Source organism: Bombyx mori, chromosome 8 (genome assembly GCF_030269925.1).
Source record: "Bombyx mori chromosome 8, ASM3026992v2".
In the NCBI taxonomy this organism is placed as follows: Eukaryota; Metazoa; Arthropoda; class Insecta; order Lepidoptera; family Bombycidae; genus Bombyx; species Bombyx mori.
In genome coordinates this window covers 9,639,416-9,665,780 of record NC_085114.1, presented here as the reverse complement: position 1 = coordinate 9,665,780, position 26,365 = coordinate 9,639,416, and the positions used below count along the sequence as shown (strand labels likewise).

The following is a 26,365-nucleotide window of genomic DNA, read 5'->3' as shown; positions in this document are numbered from 1 at the left end:
ATATAAGATATAATATAATTTTACATACGAAAACACGGACGTAGTTCATTGCCAGAATTTGATTAGCCCAGTGGTCCAATCAATGACAGCAACCATGATAATTACGTACCTTTAGAAAAAATATCACCAAAACAAATTCTTTTCTTGCACAAACACATATGTTTAAAATTGTTTAAATCAATTATATACTTTATTTAATTAAGCATTTTTATTTAATACTTAACAAAATGTTTAGTCTTATTCAGTGTTTACGAAGATAATTTATGAGTGTAACACAATATTAAGGTGAGTTTCGACGTGCGAAGGTAAATATTGCAAAAATATAATTTTTAGTGTTTGGTATCGATATCATAAATTCATAAATTCGATTTGACTTACGAGCCTATGGTGAAGGAACGAAATGAACACAAATATATAAAATAAATTTATTTAAACTCGAGTAGGCCGCTGGCAATATTAGACTAAGGATGCCTTATAACGATTTAGCTAAAATATTATGCTAATTATTGCTTTTGAGTTTGAATAATTTTACACATTTCCTTAAAATTAACGTAATTTACTTTAAACCTAGTTTGTCTTTGAATACCGTTTCTAAACTCATACTTGTTCGATATAAATATTCAAGATGACATAGTCATTGTAACGAAAACTAAAATCTCATTTACAAACTTGCACTCAGTCTTAAAAATTTGGCTCCTCATGAGTACGTTGTTAACTTTATCAAGCCTTACGCTATTTTAGTGATTTTAAACTAACTAACGTTAAATTACAATTGACAGGATTACTATACAAAAAACTGTAAAACTTATTGGATTATAAAATATAAAATCTATGTAATAATCCGTAATTAATTATCACCTTGATCACGCCCAGTTGTGGAAGGATTCATCTATATTATATCTACAATAATTTACATATCTTAAACGCATGACTTTCAAACATTTTAAGTTAATTCCTATCATTTTTCCAATTACCACGATCGTTGAAATTCTTTCTGTCTCGGTTCCCTCTACCTGGGCCCCCTCGATTCCACCGATCGTTTCCGCGACCGCGATGCCCCCCTCTGTTCGGAAATCTGGGATAATTTTGTTCGCTGTCGACAAAGTTAAAGTCATTACCCGAGCCGGGTCCGTTAAACGGCATGTTCCCGTAATTGTTTGGTCCACCATAATTACTGGCATTGAAGTTATGAGGTATATTTGGAGCTATTCCGAGTAGTCCAGGAGTAGGACCGCCGCGGGGGTCCGTGAACCCATGCATGTTTCCTAAATTCATATTATTCAGGTTATTCATGCTATTCATGTTGTTCATATTATTCATGTTATTCATATTGTTAATACCACCCATTCCCATTGGGGGAATGTTCATTATATTCATACCACCGTCTATCGGACCCGATTGCATATTAGAATTTAAACCGAAAGGATTCGTATTCTGATTAATATTAGACGGAGTCTTCAGTAAAGCTTCTTTGGGTTTTGGTAGATATGAATACTCTCCATTATCACCCAAAGTAATACCTAAATTAGTAAAAATATTGCATAAAATCGAATTGCTTTGTATAAAAGAGAGATCAATTTTTTTGCCTGTAACATTTTCTTGGTGGAACTGTTTGATCATCTGAGTTACGGGTACTAAATGTTGATTGACAAATATTTTCTGAGTGGAACTTAACTCTTTGTACCAGTTTGAATTTTGTAAAATGGTTTGTAAGTCCAATGTCACAACTTTTTGATCCTCGTTGCTTTCTTTGGGCTTCCGGCGGGGATCAATCCTAGGCCCTGTCGCACTTAACGCTTTAGTTGACGTTTTTTCGGAATCACTATTAGTCTCTTCTGTCGATAGCCTAAAAACTTTTCTTAACCTAGGATCAACAAGTGCTTGTGATTTCGCCGTACTATTTTTTATATCCGAATAATCTGGTCGAGGTATATAAACCGTTACTAATTTATAAGGAATCGGAGGATGACAATTTATAGATGCATTTATTTCTGATGCAGGTGTATAATTTGGCAAAGGCTTAAATGGTAATCCTAAACGGAAATCAATGTCACCACTGGAGCTCTGGCGTAAATCTGTGTCTCCAAATGCAGGAAGACTCATATCCGGGTTACGTAAATCAACATCCGTGCGCCGACGTCCATCCGTAGGCTCCCCGTCAACACATTCATAAATTGAAACTCTTGATGGTTTTTTACTGCCCAACTTTTTCAAATTTTCCAGCGCTTTGTCTGGAGATTTCCTAGAACGAGGATCACGTGACTTTGGCGAGCTAATACCACTGATACAATTTTCATTTTTCGTATCCTGTAAATTATTTTTCATTGTGTTAAGTAATTTTGTGACTTCTTCGCTAATATCTATTTTTGATAAATCTCCGATTCTATTTAGAACAGCTGATGGTTCTATAACGTGTGGTGCAGGATTTTGTGGAGATTGAGACGCTTGTGGAGACATCAATGGCGATTTCTTTTTACCAGCTTTTTCTTCGTCGCTGGAGTACCATTTTTCGTCTATTAATAAATTATTGTCATCGTCATCATCAGTAGTTGAACGACGATGCCTTTTTTCGGGATTTTTAAATAATGGTTCCGGATGAAGAAATCTTATGTCTGTATCACACTCTCGTTTTAAAGACGCCCCGTCTGTATTTGACAAAATTAACCTTGGTGTCTCTTCCACAAACGGTAACACTCTGTGATCTACATCCTTTGATTCGCTGGATACGGCTTTATTGTTTTCGAACGGTTCGTTTGAAATATCAATGTTCTCCTTATCTTTACTAGCAAATTTTAAGGCATCTTTTGTATATTGATCGATATCAATTGTATCTTTACTTATTCCCAATTCTTTTGAGGTTTCAACTCTATCGTTAATATCTTCGGTTTGCAGAATTGATATTGAATGTTGAACACGCATGTCTACGTCTTTTCCTGGAAGGTCAGTCTGGATAGAATTATTACTAGATACGGGAATTACAGGTGGTACTCTTAAATCCAGATCTTTATTCGCCGCAGCGGATCCTAACAAATTAGATTGACTGTCATTTGAATTATTTATTAATCCTAATTTTTGAATACTCATTGTGTTTAGTTGAATTTCGGTTATTTGTTTTAACGAAAGACCTATTGTATTTAGCTGCAAAACAGTTAATTGTCCAAGTTGATCTAAATTTTCAATACCCATTTTGATTAGGTCAGATATTTGTCGCGGCGTTAATACACCATTGAGGTTTTTCAAACTTAAGACATTTGTATTGTTGATAGTATTACTTGGAGACATGCTGTCATTATAATTCTGTTTAGAATTATCATTTTGCCACCTTGACTGTCGTACTTTAGGCGATATTTTATTTTGCTTCTCATTATTGGATTGGTTTACAGAAAAATCAGAACATTGAGGGTTCGGAATACTTAATTCAAACAACGAAGGAATAGTTTTTTCTTGACTTTCCATAAAGTCAGGATATTCCTGTTTGAGTTTTGCTTGCGTAGCTTGTAACATTTTCAGAGCTCCTTCTCGATTTAGTCGGGGAAAATCACCTAAAATCTCTTTGGGCGCCGATTCTATGTGTTTTAAAAGAATATTTTTTAAGCTTTCAGTCAATGGTTTACCATGGGCAAATTTACAATCATCTTTGTAAATACAAGGAAGACCAGTGTGATAATATTTACAAGGAAAATCCGCGTGCATATAAAGACATTTATCTCTTTTAGCACAACAATCCATTAAATAAAATTTGCAAAGTTCCATTTTCCGTGGAGGATGAACATCGTGCGAATAAATGCAATCATCTCCTTTATGGCATTTTCCCTGCATATAATACAAACAAACTCCGTCTGTATCCTGCATCGAATGTGCCGCCCTTCTTTTTTCATTTTTACCTCTATCATTTTTAAATCGATCTCTTTGTTGGTGTTTTTGCCTTTGTTGACGATGTTGATGACCGCGCGATTCATGACTGCTGTCTGAAGCATAAGAATCTCTGTCATCTTCTTCATATGCTTCAACCGGAGACTGTTTCTGTACGGGGGATGCACCTCTCACACACATCATTTCACTCTCGTCCATTTCATCGGAATACTCTTGTTTCTTACGTTTTTTACTAGAACCTTCTTTTGTATCATGTTTCTTCCTTTTTTTGTATCGACGACGATCCTCGTCTAACCTAGATTGATCGTCTTCGGCTTCATTTTTATTCATAGCCTTTCTAATTGCTTTCTCGATATTACTAGCAAAGTCATCCTCTACAGGACTACTATACCTGCGATTCTTTTTGCTTTTATCCTTAGACTTATGATCTTTGTTGGATTTTGATCTCTTTTTCTTACCTGATTTTGAATAATATTGATCCTGAGTTTCAAGGCTTTCTTTAGATTTTTCTTCAAGCTTAGATGAATTTTCATTGATAATATCAACATTTTGAGTTTCAGTACTTTCCTCATCTCCACTTTCAATCTCTCCATCTTCAAGGTCGTCGTAGTTAGTTGTAGATTGTGCCATTATGAAGTTTTCACTGTAATTCAGAGAAAAAAACGATTTAACTTCAAAAAATAACGAAGACTGTACAGTTCAACCGTATTTTTTCGAATCAAACGACAATAATAAATACAAAAAAAAATTGTATTATACTAATACTGACAAAAACTCCAAAATGAACTCAATTTTATCAGTTTTGAAGTAAATAGCACACTAAATTGTTAAAGATCATTCTGATGATGATCATTTAATTCTAACCATTAATTCCTTTTCAAAATTCAACTGCTTTCGTAAACTAAGATGTAGGCATTAAAAGGGAATGTAATATCTAAGGAGATCCTCAATAATATGATAGTTTCATCAAAGAACAGAATGAGAATTTACGTCAGACAAAAATGTAACTACAAATGAAATTATCTAATCATAAAACCATATGTTAGGCGTTATAGTTCACTATTTTAGTTCATTACCCGGTACATTTATGTACATAGAGGTTCAGGTCCCTACTGACCGCCGGGTAGCGGCGGAGGCCATAACGCTGAGTCATACTTTGCCCCACGTAGACCCATTACGCCCAATGATTAAACAATTTTGCAAGAATCAACAGAATTTGTTTAAAATGCTAGCGTAACATACAATATCATTGCAAAAAAGGATAATCGCTTCTCTGCACTTCCACTTCTACTATCCTTTTAAAGAATTTTATAGCTACTAAAACAGAGATTATGCCACATTAGTAGCTATAACAATGCGCATCGTAGTTGTTTTTCCAATAGACTATTTCTGAGGCATACATTAATCTACTCATAGTTTTAAACGTTATACATCTCATTCACTGTCTTATAACCAAAGAATGGAAAGAAATCCGGTAAATTTGTTAAAACAAGTAATACATAACTCTTAACGTAAACAAAAATACAAAATAGATATCTTTCGAAACTATGAATCAGTCAAGTGAGCGTTTCGAGAATTGTATATTAAATAGGCGATTGAAATAAATAAGTATCAAAAATTAACGTTCGTTTCTGAAATCAGAAAATAAATGTTTTACTGGTAATAGATATAAATACGCCATTTCTTTCTCGTATGGGAAATACATTCAAATACACACCGGTGTCTATGAGTACCTACTGTGTGTGTGCGCGTAAGAAATCGATTGCGACAAAACAACTAGTGACTGCTTGGTGTGAAAGAGACAAAAGATGAAAGACATTTTAAATAGGTCATACATTGTCACATCAACTACGCTGAAATTTTGGTTATATAGCCAACATTTAATTTAAATAAGATATTTGAGATAAGTTAGGTATGCTTATTAATGTAAATACATAAGTGGGCATAAATAAATTCGTATTTATATAATAATCTTTGTATGTACCTAGGTACTTTCTGAAAATCAAAACCTTTGTGTAATCAATGTGTAATTACATAATATAGCACAACACACACTTTCAACGTTCAAAGTTTCAACATTAAATCTGTTCGAAAATGTTCTTAATAGGTTATCTATTAATAAAATATTCCAAATGGACACGGACGTGGCCTTTTTTGCTTAGATACTATACCTAATATTCGTAGAAAGTATAAGCATTGGAAATATTCTCCAAAAATCACAATAATGCTTGTTTGCGATGATAGACCAAATCAACATAGACAGTCGAAGTCGGTACAGTAACTGTTCATAGATCCACTACTTTCAAATTTAATAATTTGATGAATCGAGCAAAGTAAGCAGTGGGTGGCCGTTCACATTTCACAATGTCTTGCTGGGTTGCGGTTTCGCCGCGGTATGACATGACGTCAGCCTTCTAGAACAGCAAGATCTATATTATTTGTCCTTTCTTTCATTGAGGTCACGCGGTGTTACACTCACACAAAGGCATTGAATATGAAAGTATACGACGATAAGGACTGCGTATATTGCGCAGTTAACGCACAATAAGTTAAATACTTGTGGTTTTTGTAATACGAACATCAACAGATAATACACCTAAATAGTAAATGTTACGAGTCACAATAAGAGAAATAAAAAATTATGAATATAGATAGGAACCAACACCCGTACATAAAATTAAATGTAAATATATACATAAATATGGGATTGACGAGATACGTTCCAAAGCTATTATATATAATTGTGTTATATTATTTAATAAGTGTAGCTGGCGTTAAAAATGTTTTTAACATTCTCATGCAAATTTTGCCAAGATGGCGGCTACGATACAATCGCGTGATCAATTATATGCCGCCATTTTATGATGGAATTTTTTCCAATCATTACTTAGATTGGAATCACATTTTGAACGATATTACCCTTTGATATTACCATTATTCTGAACATCTCCAGTATTACTCGATAAGCGATAATATGTAATGAGTAGCACGTAGACTACCTGATCAAGCACTAAAATGGGGGCCACGCGTTCATTATTGTCCTAACTAGCAAATAATATAAGTGTTACCAATCTTACATTAATCAACGGTTCACTATGTGCGACTACTATACGCCATGTATTATGTAAATATTCATAGCATTGTTGCATTAGACGAAACAAATCGAGTGCGCTACAATGATTTCGAACGACGACTGCTGCAGAACATGGCAGTGGGCTTAAAATTTTTAGTTCGGTCTTTCAGCACAATCTGTTGAAGCGCTGGTGAAGCGGAAGCTATAGCGCCATCTACAAAGTCAAGCTGCAATTTAGATACTTTAAGTGATGCTTTTAATACTAAAATATCAGATTATTTGATTATAAGTCATAATTACAGCTTTTATGTGAGTTTAAAAATATATAAAGTATTTTTTGTCACATATTGGACTTCTAAAATAGAATCTCACATTAATGATAAAAAATAAGTTGCTTAACTTGGACACATAATTTTACCAGTGTTGCTAATGCAACAAAAAAGGGAAAAGGTCGAATTGCCAGAACGAAAGTTTCTCAAATTATAAATAAATTATCTTTGCGAGTCATTTGCGCTCAAATCTAAAAATAAGGTCAATGCGCTTGAAAATCAGTTTTGATTGATATAAATTTTGAATTTCTAGTCATAAAATTTGAAACTGAATCGTAAATGCTAGTAATTGAAATTAAATCGACCTGCGGTGCATATTAAGCTCTGACCTCTATTTTGAAAAATATTTTAGATATCGGTATTATGAAATAGCATCATTTGTCATTCTATGTTACCTCCCGTGAAGCGTAGCAAATTATCCTATTAGATTTACAAAACAATTGAAACATAAACTCATATATTTAATGTAGAAAATAGTCTCAATATTTATTCATTGTTCTCTAAATCTATGCTGGTACACATGAAGAAAGCCCATTGAATAGCTATTGAAAACGAAAAAGCTTTATTTCGTTTTTGTTACTTGCTAACATGGACATACAAAACTATGACCCACCTGACAGTAAGCGGTAACCAGAGACAAGGACCTAAACGTGGATTGCTTAATACACCTTGACACAAAATTGATGTTCCAAGTGAACAACAAGTACAACAGAAGTCTTAAATTTTAATTAGAACGCATGACAATTTCATGGAAATAGTTAAGCTAGCACCCATCATTGTGCGTTTGCAACATGCCCGATAATTATGAACTAAGTATGAATAATATAACAAATGAAGAAAAATGTCATAGAATGTATATTCTTTGATATTTTTACTCTTTCTCGCAAACATGGCTGTAATGGATTTCGATGAAATTTCGCACAAAGATAGTTTGTAACTGGATTAACACATACTTATGATACTTTTTAACATAGAAAATGACATGACTCGGGCTACACCGAATACCTACACTTTCTTTATTAAATATGATAGTGTTTTCGTTGTCTCATGAATAAAATAACAATGGATCTACAAACCAAATGATAGTTTATGGACAAGAGCACATTGAGAGATAAGACTCCCATAGCTTTATCTCATGAAAATTCAACGTGTTTTGTCTTTCGGAATTAATAATGTAACGTGAGTACAAACGTAGGTCAAAGTGAGCTTATTTAATTGTTATTGATCGACATGTAATTTTTCAAATACGACTACAAGGGTTCACCAAAGGATACAGAGTACCACTTATCCAGAAAATAAATACTATTCCAAAGGAATTTATTTTTTCTAACTTGACCCTAATATAACCGCAGGTAAAAGTTAGTGTTATTAGAAGCTTTCAGCGTGCATCGGAATCTTTCTCGACTGACACAAACATACACTTGCTTATGTTTTACAATTACATATATCGATTCTATTCGAAAAATAAATCAAGCTAACCCCTGTGCTAACGAATGAAACTTAAAAGGATAAACGTCATTTCCATGTGATTTCAATCACTTGAAGAGAAAATGTCAAATTATTGTCATGTAAAATGATGTAAATTTTATCAAATTTGTGATAAGTCATCAGTTTCGAAAACAAAACAGATTGCAATAACTTTTTGTGAATGACTTCAATATTAAATTCTTCTAAGAATATTAATCACACTGTATATATTTATTCAAAATTTTATCACTGTCACTTTTCTGAACTGTCCTAACAATATCAATTTTAAATTGGTAAGACGAAAATATGTCTCAACAGTTTAATCCATTTCTTGGGTTACTGGGAACTTCTCCATCTGAAACTCCAATTCCGGAAGACAGTCCTATAACTATTACTTCTGTGCCAGTCCAGGTTGATGAAGAAACAGAAATTGTAAACAACATCGTCGAAAATGTTTTTTACTTTACCATAAATGTAAATGCAGTCGAAAATCGGCCCAATAATGAAAAACAGTTAGTATATTTAGAAGAACTTGCTGAAGCAACTAAACCTCGCATTCACATAGACTTCGAAGCATTGGAACAGGCACTTTTCGAAAGATTACTTTTGCAAGATGTTGAGTCTAATGTTATTCCAAAAGGTACCAAAGTTTATAAGGAGCATGTCATAGAGAAGCATGTCTTTCTGTATCTATTTAACTCCTTACAAAATCTACAAAGTTATAACAATAGCAAGAACATGGTGGAAAAGCGAGCTGTGTCAAAAATGAGAGAATTAATATTTCGAAATGCAGTGACTGCTTTAAAACAACCAGCACTCTTTGAAGACCAAGACTTTTCATCACAGCTTTTAGGATTATTACAACATGCTGACCCATTGAGTCAATCATTTTTTACTGATATTGTCAATGCACTGGTATCCGATTGTAAGTATATTCTCACATTCTTAGCTACTCACTTAATTCTTAGAACAATCTGTGACCTTGCTCGTTCACGAAGCCTGCTATAGCAAGCACAGTATTATATACACTTGACATTGACGAAATCTAAAAGAAAACGCCAAAAACCTAAGAGATAGACAAGTATATTCTTTATAATAGTGTTTATAGGTTACTATTATGATAAATATTATAAATCATATAGGAAGCTGATCATTTTCAAAACATTTAGAATATTTTCATATAAAATAATTAATTTATTGATTAAAATATACATTTTCCTAAATTGGCCTCAACACCATTGTTTAAATATGATAGCCTGTTCTCACTGTTGAAACATGCACTTTTTGGATTAAATTGGATTTGAGTAATGTAATATTATATTATATTAGTAAACCCAACTGTCTTTGCTGGGAGATCTTCCATTTGAGTTTGATCCATTGAATAGCCGCCAGTTGAACACTCCCTAGACCAATCTGAAGAATCCTGAAAATTTTATCAAAACCATTCAAGTCATTTCTAGAGTGTTGAGCTATAAGGCACATAGACACATTGACTTTTATATGTGTAGATAGGTAATTAAGGTGATGGTCAACCTGCTGCTAAGTGGTTAAAACTTATTCTGACTCTACACCATTATACTACACACTGTACACTATTATACAGTGTACTTTTCTTATTAAAATTCTTGTAATGTAACCCATACTGTATGAAACCTTATACAACCCGTATAAAACCCATACTGTATAAAATTATCTTTAGATTATTCAATCATCATTATTACAGGTGATAATGAAAGTCAAGCACAACTTAAAGCCACAATGAATGAGGTTCTGCAAAAAATTAATACAGAAGTAAAGAAGTCTAATTTAATCAATCTACCGAATTATATTTTACCATCTGTACATTTATTTGCTAGTAAGTATAGCCACTTGATTATAATAATTATTATGAAAACAAAAGATACATTTTTTGCATGCCTAAAAGACTGATTTATATACGCATTGATCTCTCATACACATCACCACCTACAAGTTTTCAGTTTTATTCGTTATTAAAAACCCATTGTTTGTGATGTATAGGGTCTCTTCATTACTTTTATCTGCCTACATAAAACTGGCTTTTACAATAAATGCAGTGTTATATAATAAGTACTGTAAAAACTAAGACCTTAGAACACATATCTCAAGGTAGGTGGCGGCATTTACGTTGTAGATGTCTATAGGCTCCGGTAACCACTTAACATCACGTGGGACGTGAACTCGTCCACCCTTCCTAACCAAGAAAAAAAACTCCGTAATGATCTATTATTCTGGATGCCCTTTTTTTTCATTTGCATAAATCAAATGCAAATTGCAAAATAAATGACCAAAAAAACCAAAGTAAACTTATTATATATGCATTTATAAGCTATAAAATTTAGCTAGGTTTGATAGGTTGTTATGTACTTATGCCATATTTTAAAGTAATTTTATTAGTATTTAGATATATACAAACTGACAACAACTTCATTAAAGTTTCCTAAAATCATGCTTACTATGTTCCAAGGCTTCCATCTTTAAAAACTTACGTACATATATTTGTATAGATAGATAAAACACAAAAATTGCACTCTTCATGTTATAATTATCTTCACATGTATAAATTACAGGTAACCCTCATTTAGCACCAATTTTAATGGAAGAAAGTGAGCCAAAAGTAGAAAATAATGGACGTTTGTATCAAGACTCAGTTATTGGTGCTCTTCTGAGTTTGTCGGTTCTACCTAGAACTGCCTTATCACTTCATGAATTCTTTGAACAACCAATGGATCAGGTGAGTTTTTCATATACATACATAATATACGTAATATAACCAACATATAACTGAAATATGTCTAAGTAATAGATTTTGAAAAAAAAAAATACAATATGGTGTGTACAGACCTGAAATAACCTGAATTAACTAACAATTATCCTACAAAGGCCAATTGAACAATGGAATATATTTTTTAAATAAAGATGTCCTTTACAAATATTTACAAACTGCTTCTGCGATGAAGTAATAATATATTAACATCTAAATACAGAATTTATTCTTTTAAACCTACCAAGAATGTAGGGTACATTGTTAAGCTCCATAGGTACTACCATCCTACCTATTTATGCCGTGCACCATGCATTAACATGGGTGACTACAATCTGTAGCCAGTAGTTATCACAAACCACAAGGTTTTTGACAGAACCTGAATCTCACTAAACTAGTGACCCCGACGGGAACTCGTCTACTTCGAATCTGAAGTTGGAGTGGCTACCCCAAATATCAGTTATCTGGGTGTTGCAAGCTCACCTGCTTACTGAGTTATTAAAAAGATGTCATTGTATTTCATGTATCGATCCTTAACTCACATTAATAGGTTTTTGTAAAAATTAAATACCAATTGGCCCTACAATTGTCTACTATAAGGATAAGAAAAATCATTTAAAAGCTTGATATGAACACTGTGAATTTTCAAGAGTCTTCAAATTATTTATTCCTCATTCAAAATGTACTATATAGTAAAATATTACAAACAAAAAACCAAAATTAAATAACATCATGCTTGCCAAACTTAAAGCCATCACAAATTTGTATTTTTTTAATGCCAATGTAAACTTTTACATTGAATTGTGAATTGTCTGGAACATTTAATTTCAGGCAGCCAACTCATTAATAGAAACCTCAATATGGAATGCATTGTCACATTTAAACAATAATATGCAAAGAATATTTCTGGGGCTGTTGAAATGTGGACCTGCGATGCGTAATCGTCTACTCACTTGGACCGGTAAATGTTTGAGTGCGAATGTAGCAAGAGGAAAACTGTGGAGTGTACAAGTAAGAAAATCATTTGTATTATTTTTATTGCTTTGATGGTTGGACGTGGTCTTAAGTGGTTACTGGAGCACAGACATCGACAACATAATGCCGCCACTCATGTTTTTCATTAAAACTACATTGTTCATCTGTTATTTTGTTCTTGCACCGGCTATAGAGAATATTTTTATGGAATCATTTTTTCTTTTTGTAACATTATGTTCGTTTAATTATGCCAACTGTTGTTTCAGGCTGGAGAAATCAGTGCTGCAACACTGAACTGCGTGTCCGACGGCTTCATGTTGAACCTGGGTGCAGTGTTATTGCAACTTTGTATGCCATTCTGTGCCTCCCCAGATGACCCTAAATTACTTAAAATAGATCCAACTTACGGAGCTGTTCCGGTAAGTTCTTTTGTACATCATACATCATCATATAGCAGTCCACTGCTGGACATAAGCCTCTCCAATTGCTTGCCACTGAGCTTCTACGTCTGTAAAAAAATATAATTCAATAGTTGTGCTAAAATTTTAGTTTTCTTTGTGTAATATAACTTTCAGTGATAATATTAAGACTGGTAATTAAAAAGTAAAATTATTTACTGTATGGATATTACAGCCCGAGGAATGTGCCTCGAAATCTGTTCATCTCGACAGCCTACATAATGAAACGTGCTTATTACCACCACGAGAAGACGAAAACGGACAATCTATAAAACGACCGACGGCCGAAACATATAGTTTCGTAACTGAATGTTTCTTTGTGACACAGAAATGTATCGATTTGGGTAAGAATTGATGATTTTTTTCATACCCAATACCAAATGAGATACGAGCCTGTTGCCCTATCTTCTTCTTCTTCTTTCTTTCCTACAAACGGCCACCTCAGGCTCCGCTCGGGTCTTTAACAAAAATTTCAACGATATTTGATTAAAAGAACACTTATTGCGGCATAATTATAATAGTTAGACATATGCTGTTGCGATACTATCGTCAATAGTTTTCGCAGGGCACACGATGTAAATAATATTTTAGGTATTTTTTTTACACCTTGGGTTACATTATTGGAGTTTTAGTAAGGATCTCTAATTTTTTTCAAAAAAGATTATAGCTTATATCACTCGGGAATAGTGTCGCTTCCAAACAGTGAAATAATTTTTCAAATCGGTTCAGTCGTTTCAGAGCCTATTCAATACAAACAAACGAACTAAATCTTTCCTCTTTATAATATTAGTATAGATTACCCTCTGCTGGGGTGTAGGAATCGAATCAAATTCTTCCATCAGTCTTGGGCAGTCAGTTCTACCTCCTCCCACGTCATGCCCAAGACGTCCAGTTCCTGCGCGACGCCAAGTTGTTCTGGGACGGTCACTCTTCCTTTTGCTAGACACTTTCCAGATCAATGCTGTCTTGTATATATAATGTTGACCTATCTAGTACAATAAAAATATAGTTCTCATGTATAATGTTTTAGTTATTTGAAAAAAGTCAGTTGCTTAGTAGTGTTATAAATAGAAGATGTTTGGAAAACCAGAATCGCACTAGTATTTTAAAAAATCTTAAAGTATATTTGAAAGTTTTTAAAGGGCGACGTTCGAACTGTAACCAGGTCTACCGAGCATATTCTTATTAACTCCATTCTTTTTCAATATCTTCATAGACATTTAGAATATGCCATGCGACTTATTCGCGAATAAGTACCCCATGCAAGTGATAATAGTTTATATTTCGTACCGGAAATGTAATGCAAATGTTGGTGGCAGATGAATGGCAAGACCTTAGATCTTTTTTTAAATATGTTCTTTCGCGTCCTCTCTTATACCATGTCACATTTTAGGAATTTATTTAAAACACGTTGTCGTGGCCTAAAGAATTAGTATCCTGTACATTCTTATCTAACGATGCAACGGTGTTCGAATCCCGCAGGAGGGTACCAATTTTTCTAATGAAATACGTACTTAACAAAATATGTTCACGTTTGACTTGCACGGTGAAGGAATAACATCGTGTAATAAAAATCAAACCCGCAAAATTATAATTTGCGTAATTAGTGGTGGTAGGACCTCTTGTGAGTCCGCACGGGTAGGTACCACCGCCCTGTCTATTTCTGCCGTGAAGCAGTAATGCGTTTCTATTTAAAAGGTGGGACAGTCGTTCTAACTATACTGAAACCTTAGAACTCATATCTCAAGGTGAGTGGCGGCATTTAGGTTTTAGATGTCTATGGGCTCCGGTAACCAGTTAACACCAGGTGGGCTGTAAGCTCGTCCACCCATCTATAAAAATAAAAATCTATATATATATATATATATATATAAATGAATTGCTAATCGTTAGTCTCGCTAAAACTCGAGAACGGCTGGACCGATTTAGCTAATTTTGGTCTTGAATTATTTGTGGAAGTCCAGAGAAGGTTTAAAAGGTAGATAAATATGAAAATGCTCGGAATTAAAAAAAAATAACAATTTTGTTTTTCCTTTGATGTATCCCCCGTCGGACGGATTCCTTTTGTTTGTTATAAGTTTATTTTTTCCAAAGGCTTGGGTCTTTTATTCATCGATTAAGGCACTACGAAGTATGCCGGGTCAGCTAGTAAAATATGATTTTCATTGTAGCATTTATTACAAGTACTGGTTTGCTAAGGTGTACGCGTCTGCGCCGAGAAGCTATGGCAGTGCGGTCGCGAGCTCGGGCAGGCCCAGCGCGCCCTCGCCGACGCCGGCACCGCGCCGCGCCTGCTCGAAGCCCTACGCACTCGCACGCATCATCTCATGACGCGGTATAACCTTTTGCTCACTTTAATACCCTCAAATAACCACTACTAACATTTTTAACCATCAAAAAGTAATCAGATCATATCAAGGTAGGCAGCGGCTTGGCTCTGCCCCTGGCATTGCTGAAGTCCATGGGCGACGTTAACCACTCACCATCAGGTGGGCCGCATGCTCGTATGCCTACAAGGGCAATAAAAAATATATATTATTTTGTACAACATTCTCAAAAATAGGCAGAAAAGCACACACAAAACTACAATTTTTACTGTTAATTCTATTTGAGAATACTAAAATCTAGATATTACAAAATTTGAATACTAAAAATATTACGGGCTGGAAGATATAGTGTACCCACACTGCGAACATCAATTTGGCGTTTCCTTAATCCATCATTTGTAGTTTGTTTTGGTGGACGTTGGAAGTAATGGTAACGTAAATGGTAAATGTACCTAACTTATTACACACCCACAATAGTAGGTAGATTGTGACTATACAAATATAAAGTATCTGTTAAGTTTTTTTTTATTCTACGAAATAGATATCATTATTTTTACTTTATTATTCTGGACTATTATGAAACAACCATTAACGGTGCTTTTAGGCACCACAAGCACCGGTCACCGTCCTCGTCAAACCCGTCGCTTGCGACGAAGGGCTGGACGAGCGAATTGACCCACAGACACAGCCCACTGAGTTTCTCGCCGAATCTTCTCAGCGTTTCCGATCCGGTGGTAGATTCTGCGAAGCACTGCTCTTGCTAGGGTCAGTGTTAGCAACACTCCGGTTTGAACCCTGTGAGCTCACCTACACACGTTAGGGTGAAACTGAAATAGCCTCTCAAGGTCATCAGCATAAGTAGGAAAATAAATAAAAATGAAACAAATCATTTATATATAATTAAAACTGCGTTCCAAAAAAACTATTGAAGTTGTTCAAAGTGAACGCAATACGTGTAACACAATCACGATACCAAACTAGATCATATTTAAAACAAAAAATCCCTACCTAATCCTTGGTAGCTTATGCGGCCATTCCAACTACGCCCGGACGGATTCAAGAGATAATTGGTTTGCATTGATTGCCCTGTCTGTAGGTTTGTTAGTCTGCGTTGCGCTTTACTAGAGAAGAACATGTTGACGAATTTGCATCGGCTTCAAGCGGCGACTTGCACGTGGCTCGTACAAGTGGCGATACGGACCGATCTGGACACGCCGCTCAGTAACTACGCGCCCATGACCCTACTGCCGGTCGAGATGCCCATAACCACACCAGCACCCGACACGCTAAGGTATTTAGTATACACTTTAAACTGTTTGTTTATTTATTGCGTAGATCGATGGACAGTTTTTTTTTATTGCTTAGGTGTGTGGACGAGCTATCAGCCCACCTGGTGTTAAGTGGTTACTGGGGCCCATACACGTAAGTGCGCCACATCTACAACGTAAGTGCGCCACACACCTACACACCTTGAGATATAAGTTCTAAGGTCTCAAGTATAGTTACAACGGCTGCCCGACCCTTCAAACCGAAACGCATTACTGCTTCACGGCAGAAATAGGCGGGGCGGTAGTATCTACCCGTGCGGACTCACAAGAGGTCCTACCACCAGTAAAAAATGTGCTTAATGCGAGCTTTTTAACGTTCTCGATATCGTAAAAGTTAACCCAATTTGTATTAGGCTTGGCTCTGCCCCTGGCATTGCTGAAGTCCATGGGCGACGGTAACCACTCACCATCAGGTGGGCCGTATGCCCGTATGCCTACAAAGGCAATAAAAAAAAATAAAAAAATGCAGTTGAAACGTTTGCCTACGTTTGCCGCTAGGGGTGCTGTGCTGTTTGTAATTAAAGGTCCGTTTTATTCGGCATTAGCATCGACAGTTCGATGTTTTTAATTGAACTTCAATTAACTTTACTCCATTCAAATAGCTGAAGACGTTTTTTCGTTGTGATATTTTTTCCAAATTTTAAACTTTAAATGGCTCTCATGTAAAGTTCCAACAATGTCGCTTAAACCAAATAGTCTTTCAAATAATTACTGATTGTAGTACTTTAAATACCTAATTTAATAAATAAAAAATGTGTTGTTATATATATTTACTTTCCATATTAAAAAATAATTTCGCGTTAACAGATGCATTCCAGAGTTCGTATTGGAAAATATAGTGGTTTTAATAACAATGGCGCGACGCACCGCCGGAGCTACGACCGAAGAAGCAGACATCGCTGGCCTGCTGCAGCCCGCGCTCACCCTCGTGCTCACGTTCATGGGAGACTCCTCGCGTACTTACAACCCGCATCTGAGGTGTGTATTTATAAATCACATTCATTCTCATTGTCCTAAGTATATTTTGTTAAAAGTGAAATTTTCGCATTCAGCGGCTTCAAGCTAGGACCTTTTACTATATTGTGCCTTCCATTTTACGGGAATATCACGGTTAAATATAGAATATAGTAAATATAAATATAGTATTTTTGTCCTGCGCGCTATAATTATCGACTTCAGTGATATCTTCTCTTTTTTGATGTCTCGACCACTAAGTCGATTTATGGTCAATAATTGAGTCTTATCCTAAAATTAATAGCATTGGTTTCGAAATTCTATTAGGACTAATTAGATTTTCCATTTGTTTAGTCAATTTACGGTTATCTACGTTAACTCTGAGTAACCATATTTATATATTACTTACGACAGACGTTGTCCTGCATACACAAAATGAATGATTTAATGCATACACACAAAATCATTCAAGTCGTTCCAGCCGTTTAATTACAGTAAAGATAAACAAAAGAAAAAAACTTAGATACCGACTGCAGCGCCATCCAAACGCATACAAAATAATTCATTGAAATCCGTTTAGGAGGCGTTCGTGACATACACACGTACAGTAGAATTATATATATATATAAAGATAATAATTATGAAGTAAACTATTATTTTCAGGGCACGACTAGCTGAATGTCTGGAAGCGATGCTGCCTAATCATCCAGACAACCAACAGCCTTTAAGTAGTTTGGCTTCGTTTTACAGAGAACAACTCTTCAAAGAACATCCTCACAGATCACAGGTAAATTAAACGGACGAGAAAAATTACGCATCAATTCTAAATCTTGCTAAGTCTATTGTAATTAATGTATACGTATTATAAATTTGGATTTTAGCTCGTGCCATGCCTTTTGGATGTATTCGTGGGCATAGAAATGACCGGACAGAGTGTTCAGTTTGAACAAAAGTTCAACTACCGTCGACCCATGTACCTTGTCATGGAATTCCTATGGGGACTGGAAGAACACCGGGAATCTTTTAGGTAAATACACAATCGGCATACAAACTTAAATCTTTTAAGTTTTCAATGAGTGTCAGTGAATCACTCCCCAGGCATACTTAGCATCGAAAAAAAAAACTAATTTGCATGTTAGGTTCATTCGAACGCTTAATGTAATGCATCCGCATTAATAAAACTGAATTAAATTTATTATTGAAAACATATCATAAACACATTTATTTGTATGGTCCTCGCTTGAAGTAGGTGCTGGCGACATGTGCATAAACTTTTAACTTGGAATGCCAAATGTCCGAACAAAACTTGATAATTGCGATACGAGGAACATATAAGAAGTCACTCTTCAATATGAGGTAATAGCAGGCGGACAGTCACCGCGCTTTCACTATAGAAAATTTTGTAATAAAAAAAATAGTGAGACACATTTAATTTTCCCGGGATAAATAGTTGCTTGAGTCAGTATTCGATCATTAAACTAAGAGCCGATTCGTAGATCCGTTGGTACGTATGATATTCTCGGTGTTGCGAGAATAATGTGTTTTTTTAATGCTATAAATTAACTATGGTTATTTTTTTTATTACACCAGTCAATTAGCAAGAGAAGCAGAATCCAATATGGAGGCTGTACATCCACCGATATTTTTGCGTTTCGTCAATCTGTTGATGAACGACGCTATATTCTTACTGGATGAAGCATTAGGGAACATGGCTCAAATAAGAACTATGCAAACTGCACAGTAAGTATATTAATTTTTTTTTTTTTACCTAACTGGATTAAGATAAGAATATAATTTTTCTTTAATGTCGAGAGAGGGTAATGTTTTTTTAATAACACAAAGTAAAGTTGTACACAAGCATCACCATAACTGTTAAATTTATAAATATAAAAATGAATTGCTGTTCGTTAGTCTCGCTAAAACTCGAGAACGGCTGGACCGATTTTGCTTATTTTGGTCTTGAATTATTTGACGAAGTCCAGAGAAGATTTAAAAGGTAGATAAATATGAAAATGCTCGGAATTAAATAAAAATAACAATTTTGTTTTTCCCGTCACGTGTCCCCTGTCGGACGGATTCCTTTTGTTTATTTTATGTCTTTTATTTATCGACTAGCGACCCGCCCTCGCTTCGCTTCGGAAACATTAAAACACACATGAAACCAAAAAATAAAAACAAAAAATTAAATAAAAGAAGTAGCCTATGTTCATCAGGGACAATGTCGGCTTCTAATGGAAAAATAATTTTTCAAATCGGTCCAATAGTTTCGGAGCCTATTCGAAACAAACAAACAAACAAATCTTTCCTCTTTATAATATTAGTATAGATTGAGGCCCTTACAAAGTCTGCCGGGTCAGCTAGTCTTCTATCTATTTATATAAAAATGAATTGCTGTTCGTTAGTCTCGCTAAAACTCGAGAATAGCTGGACCGATTTGGCTAATTTTGGTCTTGAATTATTTGTGGAAGTTCAGAGAAGGTTTAAAAGGTATAACAATTTTGTTTTCTCTTTGATGTGTCCCTCGTCGGACGGACTCCTTTTGTTTGTTTTAAGTTTATTTTATACAAAAGTTTAGGTCTTTTATTTATCGATTGAACAAGTCTACAAAGTCTGCCGGATCGGCTAGTCTGTAATATAAATTTGTTCAATAAAAATTACAGACAATCCGGTGCGTGGAGGAACTTGCCGGTTCACGAACGCGAACAAAACTTCTCGAATTTATCTCACATCGGGATGTTGGCGCGCTTCGACAATATACTCGGGCGCGACACGATCCGCATGCTGGTGCGGCTCACCGCGCACGCGCCGCACGTGTTCTGTCACCCGACGCTCGTCGACCGGATCGCGTCGATGCTCAACTACTTCCTGCTGAACCTGGTCGGACCTAACAAAAAGAATTTGAAAGTTAGTAAATTTGTAGGATAGAATACGGAATGAATATGTTAGAGGAAGTCTGAAAGTGGCACCTGTGACAGAGAAGCTGAGAAGTGCGCGTTTGGGATGGTATGGACATGTGATGAGACGAGATGAAAATGAGGTTGGTAAGAAAATGTTAACTATGAATGTGAAAGGATATAGAGGAAGAGGTAGACCTAAGAAGAAATGGATGGATTTGGGTAAGAGGGGAGTGAGCGAAGAAATGGTATATGATAGAAGAGTACGGAAGGAGAAAACATGTTGCGCCAACCCTAGGTAACTGGGAGAAGGGCAGGACAATGATGATGATGTTCTCGCGGATTTCCCTCCTGCGCTTCCAGATCTAGAGGCTTGAAGCGTTTCGAGTACATTGGACCGAGGTGGACTCAGTTGCCTTCTTTATTCGGTCAGTCCAGCGGGTTGGTGATCGGCCGCGTCACCTCTCGGCAATCCTCGGGAATATGGGTGACCTAACAAACGACGATCACTCTGACAAGAGTGTCCGACTAAGAAGAAGAAACTTATTACAACAATAAAAAAAAAGACGGTGTTATCGACTAAATAAGATTATATATATCGGAGAAACCGCATAATTAACACCATCGTCAGACATCATAGGGGCTAATATGGTGATCGAGTTAAGAGAAATATTGAGTACACAAAATACGTTTGTTGTTTTAGAACAATTTAGAAATTATCTCTTGACGTTAGCAAACGAATACGAATGATAGTTCTTATGATGGAGGCACCGCTCTTCAAGAAGGCCGGTTGGTAAGTGAAATCGCGTCTATGCGCGCCTCCATCGGCTAGGATCTGTCGTAGAAAACCACAATTTAAAATTCAGCAGCTAACACTTCGCTGTTTTTTCTTGCCTAATACCTTTAACTCTAAAAAACATTTCAGGTAAAAGACATGAAGGAATACGAGTTCGACCCGGCCAGTACAGTGCTGGACATTTGTCGTATGTACGTGGAGCTAGGTAACAACGAGCGGTTCTGCAACGCCGTGTCCGACGACGGCCGCTCCTACTCGCCGCAACTGTTCACCCTCGCTGAAACTGTACTAGGTAACCTTGGCCTAAAGGTCTAGAAACCAAGCCATAAACTAAAAAAAAAAATACTAGTAAACTTCTTGGATGATTTTTTTTATTGCTTGGATGGGACGGACGAGCTCACAGCCCACCTGGTGTTAAATGGTTACTGGAGCCCATAGGCATCTACAACGTAAATGCGCCACCCACCTTGAGATATGAGTTCTAAGGTCTCAAGCTTAGTTACAACAGCTGCCCGACCCTTCAAACCGAAACGCATTACCGCTTCACGGCAGAAATAGGCGGGGTGGTGGTACCTACCCGCGCGGACTCACAAGAGGTCCTACCACCAGTAAAAATGTAATATGCTTTGCGTCGACCCTGTCCTACCGCCTCAATGGCCCCGACTGGGCTGCGGCTCGGTTCGGGATAGGGCGCCGGCTGTGAGCGGCAGGGGTTTTTAGTGAGGTTCGGCCCTCTTCGGTTCGGTTCAGTAATCTCTTAGGGTTGTCACACGGTAATTTTTTTATTATAAATGCTATAAAAGCCGTATTATACGGTCAGCTGCTATTTGAGTGACGTTGCCCTATTTGGAATTAAGCTCCAGTCGGAACAGTGATGAATAATCGGTAGGCAGCGGCTTGGCTCTGGTATCTTTAGTTAGTGCCCAGTAACGTAATGTTTTATTTATAATCAGTGACGTAAACGCCGTATGTATACGCATGAGTATTACACTGAAAAAGAACAAAGCCTGATTTCGTACCGATTCTTCTCTAACCTATGGTAAATTTATGACCATTTTACAGTGGCTGTAGAAGCTTAGTTTAAGAAAAAGAACGCTTTAATTTTTTTACTACTTTGTTTATTAATACACTACTTTAAGTACTTTTTTTACATACTAAAGATTTAGTCTTCAGCCTCAAGTCTGAACGATACATTTTTTTCATACTACACTAACAAATAAAATGTGAACAGTCCGCATCGGGGGGGGCTTTCTCATAAGCACACTGCGGGAGGTTGCCGAGCGAGTGAGACTGCTCGCCGAACAGAAGCAGAGAGACGAGGAGATACTCGCGAACGCTCCAGACGAGTTCCTCGATCCGATCATGAGCACCATCATGCTGGACCCCGTCGTGCTTCCGAGCTCAAGGACCACGGTCGACAGGACGACAATAGCCAGGTATTTTTTGAAGTTATACTTCTTTAGGCGCGTTATGAAAAATTGATGAGAGTGAAATTTTACGATGCGCGCGCACCGGGGCACAAAATTAACAGAAATGAAGTTGCCCACTAAGTCGCTCATTACAATACGACCGACGTAACTTGGCGAGTCTGAATATAGCCGCAGGTGAACTTTCGGGTATGTACACTCGTAAAAAAAGTGTTATTAGCATTCATTTTTTAGTAATATAAATGACAAAATTATTATTTAATATAATTCATACTAAATATTATTAAATCATTAACGTTAAATATTTATTATTAATTACATAATATTAAAAAAAATAATATATATATATATAACTTCTTTCGCGCGTATAAGTACACGCACCCTTTTTATTTTACTAGTGGTAGGACCTCTTGTGAGTCCGCTCGGGTGGCCACCCTGCCTATGTCTGCCGTGAAGCAGTAATGAGTTTCGGTGTGAAGGGTGGGGCAGCCGTTGTAACTATACTTGAGACCTTAAAACATATCTCAAGATGGGTGGCGCATTTACGCTGTAGATGTTTATGAGCTCCAGTAACCACTTAACACCAGGTGGGCTGTGAGCTCGTCCACCCACCTAAGCAACAACAAAAAAATGTTCCCTTCAAGCAAACAACTTATTATTGGTATTGATAACATATTAATGAGCGTATTTTGAGCCCACACCGGTACCATTGTTCACCGTATTTCTGCCCTGAAACAAACAAGTACATCTGCTGTACAAGTACTGCTCTACTGACAACCCTTCAAATTTGAATTTATTAATCGGCTGATTTGAGATTGCGTTTTCGGGAGAGATTTCAATACACCCATCGCATAGAATGCACGTGTAAGAGATATTTGAACATTATATTAAGCGTGTGGACGGTCTGCCTTTTTAACCAACTTCAAAAAAGGATGAGGTTATTCGACTAGTTATTTTATGTGTTGATTTGTTTTCTAGGTGAACCGATTTTAATGATTCTTTCTTTAACATAAATGCGGTTTGAGCGATCAGAGTTATAAAATTGTCCATATTATTTTCAGGCATCTTTTAAGTGATCAGTCAGATCCATTCAACAGGTCGCCGCTCTCCATGGATCAAGTAAAATCAGACACTGAACTCAAAGAAAGAATACACAGCTGGATCGCTGAAGCCAAAAAGAATAGTTCACAATCGACGAGCACTAAAAATTAGGGCTGTTTTCTTTTAAATGTACATTTTAATAAAACTTTAAGAATTTATTAATAAATATGTTTTAGATATAGTAGCGAAATTTCAGGTCGAATAAGTACTGAATTTTTTAACTGATGGTGAGACTGTACATAAATAATAATAAATACATTTAGTTCATTCTAGATGATTCTTTAAAATTTTCAATCAACCTTTTTATTACCTAAGTGTTCGATTTCGTTGCTCACTTGAGACCACAGCATTGTTTCCGCTGTTGTCTATGACACAAGAAAATCATTATACTTGAAATAGCGTAATTTTTTTTTTAAAGTACTTTCTTCATATCTTTCGTAAAGTTTCGATTTCATTTAATCGTTGAACACCAGACTAGAAAACCATTTTTAGCCCAGTGGACTGCAGCGGACATCCTGTGACCGCCAATAACTCGGGTCGGGGGGAGAGAAGAGGGGGGGCTCGTGACAGACACAGTGTCTGTCATCTGTCATCTCTCGGAAAATAATGAGTAGGTACTCACTGTTTCCATAAGTCGTCCACTATTTTTGAGTAATTTTTTCACCTCCACGATTTTTTAGACGATTCTTGATATTGGTGATGGTGGTGGGTTACTTGTTTGGCGTCGGTCATGACGTTCAACGCGTTAAATTACTTTTAATTGTTAGCTATATTGTAGTGTTACTATTCGGGCTTTTAACGTCGCACTATATCAAAATGTTGAATAAATAAATTTCTATGAATTCATGACACCACGTCTGTAATAAACCACAAGGGATATTATTTACAAAAATAAATTAAATATACCAATTGGTCCATAACATATTTTTACATTTAATTTTGTTAAATTGTATACTAAGTAACTGAAATAAATAAATGAGAGTGATTTATTACTGGTGAAAGGACATCTTGTGAGTCCGCACGGGTAGGTACAACCACCCTGCCTATTTCTGCCGTGAAGCAGTAATGCGTTTCGGTTTGAGGGACGGGGCCATTGTAACTATACTGAGACCTTAAAACTCATATTTCAAGGAGAGTGGCGGCGTTTACGTTGGTGATGTCTATGGGCTCCAGTAACCACTTAACACCAGGTGAGCTGTGAGCTCGTCCACCCATACAAGCAATTTTTATTTTTTATTCAGGTACCATACATAGGATATGGTAAATATTTGTTTAAAATTTACTTGTGGTTATTATTTTAAACTCTGATAAGTACATAATATTAAGTTTAGGGAGACTTTTCCGTTTCTTACATATCATTTGTTGATAAGATTGTTTTTATGTTTTTAATGAAAATGTTTGATTTTTCAAATAGTAAATTCGGCATTTGGTCGAACACCTCGGACCTTTTGCCACCGTTTTGTGGCATCTATAGAATATATTTAGTTAATAAAACATTCCTTCAAATATAAATATATATATTTTTTAGCCAGCGTTATTCTTGGTTTAAATTTTTAAATAGAAAAATATCCGAAAATTATTATACAATAAAAACAGACTCCAGTTTATTTTCTTTGTTTTTTATTTGGAGTGTTTCAATTGCTTAAAAATTACAAATGATTTTAATGATTTAATATTTTCTCTCCACCCTGTTTATATTCTATGAGTTTTGCTATTTTTTTTGTTTTTTATTATAGTCAGCTATTACTAATGTGTTAAAATATACTAGAGAGGAATGATTATAGACGCCTGTAACAGAATCGATAATTTATTTTATTTTATACTGTTGAAATATTGGAAATATAAATTAACAAAAACTATAAAAATAAAAAACATCATAACAATACTGAAACTAGTCTTTAGCTTTGTTATGTTGATCCATGATATCTTTTTTTTTACTGTACATTGTTTTGTGATAAAGGACAGAATTTAAATTATTTATGTTTTTTTTTTTTCCAGTGTGTAGAAACTGTGTAAATAAATTTTCTTAATGCATAACATTTTTTATTTTCTTAATCGGTATTTTGAACTTTTTTTAATCGTTCCCCAAAATAAGAGCAGGTGCGATGTAGTGTTGGTTATTACTAATTCTAAATATATATGAGAAATCAATATGTACACGCGAGCCACGTGTTTTACGTTGACGGTAAAGCTGGCCTTGACAAAAGCTTAGGTATCTGGACGCCGGTAGCTTCAAAGGGCTATTTCAGTTTCTCCGAATTAGAAGGCAAACTCGTGGGGCTTCCTCAGTGACTTGTGTCTAGGACTTGTTTGCCAGTGACTAGGTTGCTTAAGGAACTCAGCGACAAAGTTCGATAACAACGGTGACCGAAGCTTGGTGAGCCTAAAACTACCGACATGCTTAGAGCGACGGTGGCTATATGTTGCCTGGTTGCAGGGTTATTAGAGGCGGCCAACATAAGTGGGTTATCATATCACGACGATTTTTCAAAGAGGCGTTCTGATGCTGTCTTCGGGCACAGGTACGTACCTAGTGCTCGAGTCTCGATTTTGAGGTTGTCATAAAGATTTACATTCCTCA

General features: G+C 35.8%; 2 protein-coding genes across 3 annotated transcripts; one reads left to right on the top strand and one right to left on the bottom strand.

Annotated features, from left to right (window-relative positions):
- Positions 1–411: 411 nt before the first annotated feature.
- LOC101746214 (protein suppressor of sable) lies at positions 412–7,094 on the bottom strand. Of its 2 annotated transcripts, none has more exons than XM_004932226.5 (2): positions 6,045–7,094; positions 412–4,516 (listed from the first exon to the last, which is right to left on the bottom strand). In XM_004932226.5, exons 1-2 carry the CDS (start codon positions 6,128–6,130, stop codon positions 949–951), a joined length of 3,654 nt encoding a protein of 1,217 aa, XP_004932283.2. In that variant the 5' UTR covers positions 6,131–7,094; the 3' UTR covers positions 412–948. The 2 variants fall into 2 exon arrangements, with proteins under 2 accessions (XP_004932283.2, XP_012550977.2); XM_012695523.4 differs by having other exon boundaries at positions 6,806–6,914.
- Positions 7,095–8,807: 1,713 nt separating this feature from the next.
- Positions 8,808–25,821, top strand: LOC101746071 (ubiquitin conjugation factor E4 A). The gene is made up of 16 exons (XM_038012504.2): positions 8,808–9,667; positions 10,466–10,597; positions 11,331–11,494; positions 12,356–12,535; positions 12,766–12,918; positions 13,133–13,301; positions 15,157–15,292; positions 16,381–16,575; positions 17,420–17,590; positions 18,230–18,353; positions 18,448–18,593; positions 19,157–19,306; positions 20,227–20,470; positions 21,386–21,548; positions 22,488–22,692; positions 23,745–25,821. The coding sequence occupies exons 1-16, from the start codon at positions 9,049–9,051 to the stop codon at positions 23,893–23,895; spliced, it is 3,102 nt and encodes a 1,033-aa protein (XP_037868432.1). The 5' UTR covers positions 8,808–9,048; the 3' UTR covers positions 23,896–25,821.
- Positions 25,822–26,365: the final 544 nt, after the last annotated feature.

What these genes read in the sequence shown, in the direction of transcription:
- LOC101746214 (XM_004932226.5), bottom strand. Translation starts at nt 6,130, where the DNA reads ATGTTGATTTGGTCTATCATCGCAAACAAGCATTATTGTGATTTTTGG. An exon ending in ATACTTTCTACGAATATTAG is followed by an intron (nt 4,517 to 6,044) that starts GTATAGTATCTA and finishes TCTGAATTACAG; the next exon opens with TGAAAACTTCATAATGGCAC.
- LOC101746071 (XM_038012504.2), top strand. Translation starts at nt 9,049, where the DNA reads ATGTCTCAACAGTTTAATCCATTTCTTGGGTTACTGGGAACTTCTCCA. An exon ending in CAATGCACTGGTATCCGATT is followed by an intron (nt 9,668 to 10,465) that starts GTAAGTATATTC and finishes TCATTATTACAG; the next exon opens with GTGATAATGAAAGTCAAGCA. An exon ending in CTAACAAAAAGAATTTGAAA is followed by an intron (nt 20,471 to 21,385) that starts GTTAGTAAATTT and finishes AAAACATTTCAG; the next exon opens with GTAAAAGACATGAAGGAATA.